Source organism: Pterocles gutturalis, unplaced genomic scaffold (genome assembly GCF_000699245.1).
Source record: "Pterocles gutturalis isolate BGI_N339 unplaced genomic scaffold, ASM69924v1 scaffold28279, whole genome shotgun sequence".
NCBI lineage: Eukaryota > Metazoa > Chordata > Aves > Pterocliformes > Pteroclidae > Pterocles > Pterocles gutturalis.
Window position 1 is genome coordinate 1 of NW_010134049.1, and position 5,677 is coordinate 5,677.

The 5,677-nt window shown below is 44.6% G+C and overlaps 1 protein-coding gene across 1 annotated transcript; it reads right to left on the reverse strand.

Moving 5' to 3' along the window:
- Nucleotides 1-758: 758 nt before the first annotated feature.
- On the reverse strand, nt 759-5,635 carry CWC25 (CWC25 spliceosome-associated protein homolog (S. cerevisiae); the record flags this gene model as incomplete). Its single annotated transcript, XM_010081471.1, has 9 exons — nt 759-873; nt 1,513-1,674; nt 2,266-2,352; nt 2,663-2,853; nt 3,319-3,388; nt 3,633-3,760; nt 4,283-4,352; nt 4,999-5,235; nt 5,463-5,635. Coding segments are annotated over 9 exons (1,233 nt in total), but the record flags the coding sequence as incomplete, so codon positions are not given.
- Between the last annotated feature and the right edge of the window lie 42 nt (nt 5,636-5,677).

Below are 5,677 nucleotides of genomic sequence, written 5' to 3' on the forward strand. Positions count from 1 at the left end.
CCCAAAGCCACACAAACCATTTAGAAATGTCAGTAAAGTTTCTTATTTTTTTAAAAAAAATCTACAGTGCTGTACATATACACATTACTTACATTACAAAATCCCAGAGAAATATCTGCTGTACCAGCTACGCTCTGCTCACTTCCCTTCCCTCCGAAGCAGCTTCCTTGGGGTGAAACATCCCCCAAATCTGTGAGCAACCAAACAACGGCCACAGAGACTGCGCAGAGGGGTCTACCCACCCTCCAACCCCACCCCTGGCACGGTGACAGCATCCAGCAGGATTTTTGTCTGTCACTTGTGCAGCTTTATCAAATTCTATGAAATGAACTCCCACGGGAATTTGTTCTGCTCCGTCTAACAAAAATAGGTTTTTGCTCCATCACATAAAGAGCTCGGATGATCTGCCCCGTGCTGAAAGCAGCTACCGCTCGGCAGAGTTTGGTAATAACGATATACAAAAGTGATACCAGTCAAGGTGGAGAGAGAAGGAAAAGATCTGGCAATACGCTAAAAATAGAATACAAAGGCTCACGAGTTCTCCAGCAAAGGTTTGCTTCCAAGGTCACGCTCATTACAAATGTTTTCACAATGCCAGAAGCCCAGCAGATGCTGTGGGCTGCAGCGCAGAAATCCAGCGCCTCTCTGGCAGATGGGAGCTGTTCCTGTAGAGAGCAGGGAGTCTGTGCTGGAGGTCTCTCACCTTTGGGAATAAGTGTCCATTTAACTGCTGTGCAGGAGCAGAGGAAGAACAAGCTTCATCTCTGCATAAAGTTTTTTTCCAAGGCAGCAGGAGTTCTCTGAAGGGAGTGGATGTTGCGTTTCACCCGATCTTCTAGCGTGGAAGTAGACGCACTCTCTAGTTTTAAGCGACTGCAGAAAATTGAACCGAAGAAAGAAGTCAGATTCCAAACATAACACCATTTCTAGCAGGATTCATCCTTCTCCAAGTCATCTACCTAAATTAATCTAACATAAAAACCAGCAAATTATTTGATATTCAAGCCTGCACTGAAAGAAATGAATAGTTTTTCATTTGGCTTGTAACAGATTCAATGCCTTCTTTAAGGTCAGTGCTTAGAAACACATTTTCAGCAGCTCTCAAGTCTCCCCTATCTTCCAAATATAACTAACCGTTAATTACAAACGCATCTCTCACAAGGGACTTGGTTGCTTTCTGTGAAGCAAACGAGGGAAAAGCAATGTGTTCTGAACAGAGGGCAGAGTCCTCCGGGAGCCCCAACGCCAGAGCTCGTGCTGCGAACGACTACGTTAGCTGCAGGCGAGAGGAGGATCCTTGTGAGCGCTCGGCCATCACAGAAACAGCTATTTCTGGGCTAAGAAGAGAATTTGGGAACAGCAGATATCACTAGTTTGACTGTAAAACACAGCAGAGATGGATCTTAAACCATCACCTAAAAGATCTCAAACACTGAGGCCATCACTCACTCCTCAGAAGCTGTGGCCTGTATTTCCTTTGAAGGAAAAAGCAGATAAATAAAAGACACTCACTTGAAGAACTTCGCATCTCGGGAGTTGAGTTTCTCCAGTTCTCGCTCCAGCTCCTCCTCCTTTCGGTGTTTCCTGAGGTTGTTTGCTCTCTCCTCATCCCGCCACTTGGCATTTTCCATCATTTCCTGGCGTTTACGCTCTAGTTCCTCTGGAGAGATCTTTCTATTTGGGTAAAAACCCCACTGCTGTGAATCAACAGCACGCTGCGCCCCACACCCCTCTTGCTTTCCATTCTTTAGGATTACATAATCCCCAAAATTAGGGATGTTTAACGTGTTTTTTCCTTTGGGAGCCAATCAGCAAAGCTTGTAAGTACACGTCTAAATGCTCTGCTTTACCATGTCCCTAGCAAGAGTCTGTTTTCTCCCTTTTCACCCTTTGTGGTTTTATCTGAGCAGTAGGATGACACTATCAAGGTCATATTTTCCTGATGACAGTGCAACAGAATGCTTCTAATTAACGGTCCGTGGGGCAAAGACCAACTTCACGTTACTGCCTCGCACAGCGATGCGAGACACACGGAGAACCAGCAACGGCGTGAGCTGCTTTGGGAAGCTGCCCAAGGTGTTAACCAACGATCAAGCTCAAGAGCACCAAACTGAGCCCTTTAGGACTGTCTGCCCGACTTTCTGGACATCCGATTCAATCCAGTTCAATTAACAGAATAAAATTTAGTTCACAGATCACACCCAGCAGTTGCACAAGCACCAGGGCAACTTCCATCCAAAAGCGCAGGAGGAAGATCTCGCTCACCTCGTGTAACCCGGCGTGTGCTGCCGTCGATGGCTCTTCTTAGGGGAAGGGCTTCTCGCTCTCCCTTTCTCCTCCCGATTGCTGTGTCTGTAACCCAGAAATACCCTCTTTTGAGGACAGATGAACATACATTATCACACCTCTACACTTTCCCCGGATTTTTTGTATATATCCTGAAACCAAGATGTCTCCCGTAACCACAGGACTGTTACCGTCCACTTTGAAAACACATTCTAATGACTCTCAATAGGCTGTAAATTTCCATCTATTTTTACTCAGTTTTAATTATTTCATCAGCAAACAATAAATACCTGGTACCTGACTTTAGCAGCATTTAGCAAAGACAATTCAACAATTATAACTTTGAAAGAGAATCATCCAGGTCAGCCACACTCACTGTTTACTATGTCTAGAAGGAGATCTTGACCCCCTGCAGCCAGACTGTTCAGAATTTTTCTTGCTAGAGCGTCTGTGAGGGGAGCTGGACTGGCTCCTGGACCTGGAGCGATCCCGGTGCTTGTGGGGGGCCCTCTCCTGGCCGGCAGCTGGAGAGCTCCGAGCCCGGTGGTTCTGCTCAGAGCCTCTGCCCTGGAATTCAAAAGCGTCTTTCAGGAGAGACTTGTAAGAGCACAAAACCGATGAAAGGCCGCAGAGGAGAGCTCAGACTAGGCTAAGTGCTGGAAGGTTTGTGTTTACTTATCCCACTTCCCAGGTTATTGTTAACATCTGTGTCTCAAAAGATAATTTCTGTAGTGTTCAGCAAAGTGAACAGCCAAGAGAGCCAAGCAGAGTATTTAAACAGGCATGTGACTCTGAAGAGAAACTAAATAAAACTTGGCTTGAATTCAGAGCAGATCAAAGTCCTACCACGACCTGAACAACTTCAGCTTCAAGGCTTTGATGGCTCCAAATTGAATCTGAACTTTATCATGTTCCACTCATAATCCTCTTCTAGCTGATGAAGCAGTTGTGCAACAAACTGCCAGAACTCTTACTCTTCCCTAACTCAGGGCACTTGCTACTCAGAGAGCTGTGTGAGACACCTGGACTTACTTGTAAGCCATATCCTGGGACTTTGGAAGGAGCAGGTTTCCAGGAGGAACTGTTCATCCTCTTCTGATACCTAAAGAAAAAACAGAATAGTACTTTGGAAGGAGATGAAGTTACAGAATAATTTTTTTTTACATTAAAATGTCATAAAAATAATTTAATGATGCAAAACCAATGAAGTAACATACAGAAACATTTAGTCAAACTAAGAGCATGAATTAGAAAGATAAAACTCAGAAGGGATTAGAAAAAGATGCAAAAAACAAATAAATTAACCAGGAAACACGGTATTTTTACTACAAAACCTCAAAACATACTTATTTTTGGTTCGCTCCTCATCACTGCTGTCACTTTCACTGCTAGAACTGCGCCGTCGATGTTTCTTGTGCTTCTTCTTCTTCTCTTTCTTCTTCTTTTTCTCTTTTTTATCTAAACTGTTTTGCAACTATAAAGCAAGACACCATTTCATTAGTAATAATTACTGTCTCCACACTTGGGCAGTCTGTATCACAAGACAAAGCAACAGAGTTTTCTGTGGAAAGGCTCGTGGAACAAAATCTAAACCATTTAACAAGGTCCTCTCTCAAAACTAAAGAGTTTAATGGAGCTGTCCCTCGTGTCAGTGTGGCACTAGCGCATGTCAAACCCTACGGCTGCCGTCACCCTGTAGTACTAAATCAACAACTAATCCCTAGCTAAGAAAGAAAAACCACACCAAAAGGGCAAGAAGAATAAATAACACTGAACTTGAAGAGAAATTAATTCCTGCAATCCTGCTGAGAGACTGAACCTTGTTCTATTATGTCAGGATTATAGCAAGCTGAATTTATTCTGTTTTTCTATGAAGAGTCAGGAAATGGAACTCAGCTCCTTATCCTGACTGACAGTAATTTTGACCTATGATCCCCTCCGTTGTTCAGTGTATTCTGTGCTTTGAGTCTGTACAGGAGTACTGGGATACACCTACCAATTCTTTGATTTTCTTCATTTTAACAGGATTATTCAAAACTTCTCTCTTCTTTTCCTCCTCCCTCTTTCTAAAACAGGAAAAAATAAATTACTATTTTCAAACAACAGAAAATACCATGTTTTCATGAAAGGTACCAATGAAGTACAAGCTCTAAAAACATATAAAGCACGAAAACAGGCAAGTTTTGTACGTTCAGCAAAACAGATCCAACTATAGAAGAGTCTGTCCTTCTCCACTTAAGAGCGCAACTAGCAGGGTAAACAAAAATCTGTTGTTACCATCAATCTGCCAATAAACGCCTGAACTCTCAGAGCAGACTAGATATATTTACATACACATAAAAGGGGGAGCTAAGCGGGCAGAGAGGAATCAGCGCAGAATAACAATTTACCAGCTTACACCCGGATGATCTTAGATTTGTAACCAACTCAGCAAAATTATCCAAAAGCAGCAAATTGACTCAAATATGTTATTTGACATTATGTTGTGGTGACCAGAACACACAAGCAAAATCCTCCTAGTCTCAGAAGTGGCTGGTGACCACTCTGCAGCCCAGACTGCTGCCCACAGCCCCGAGCTCACACACAGGAACAGAGCTTTGAGAAACAGACACAATCATGGTCTTTACAAAGATAAATAAGACAGTTCTTAGCAAGTTGCTACAACTGATGCTTTGCCTGATCTACTACTGGTTTCAGCTCCACATTTCCTACCTTATCATGAAAAGGGGATCCTCTCGGATTTTGTTTGCCATATCTAGGACAGAATTAGCCCCCGTCTTGGCAAAAATGGAGCCTGGGAGAAGTCCTGTCTCACTGGAACAGCCGGCATCCTTCTCTTCCGTCTTCTCAAAGACGTATTTGTCCACAGGGCGACCCATAAGATACTCCTCTCTGTTCACCATGCCTCCAGGACCCTGGTACATCCACTCCAACTTCTCTTCTTTTTTCCTGTTACAAACAAGACCATTTTATTTGCCTTCTCTTTGTTCTAAAGTTACATTTTAAGGCACTGGCTTATGAAGGTGAGTGGAAACGTCTCAGCGTCAGAGACATTAAACCCATGGATCTCCCAGGGGCACCAGGAGCACCCTCATCACCTCAGCAGGCAGTGCTTGCCCCCAGAGGATTGGAAGGTCTGGTAATCACCAGCCTGGGGACAAGCAGCAGCACCTCACCTGACCGTGCCCATGTCCTCCGCGTAGCGCTGCATCTCCTCCCGCGCTCGCTCCTCCTGCAGCTCCCGCTGCAGCTCCTCGATCTTCTTCCGCTCGGCCTCATGCTTCTGCTCGGCTTTCCACACCTTCTCCACATTGCGCAGGGTCTGGGGGTGCCAGCTCTTCTTCAGGTTCTGCAGGACGGGAGAGACCGGCCCGGGACCGTTACCAACCGC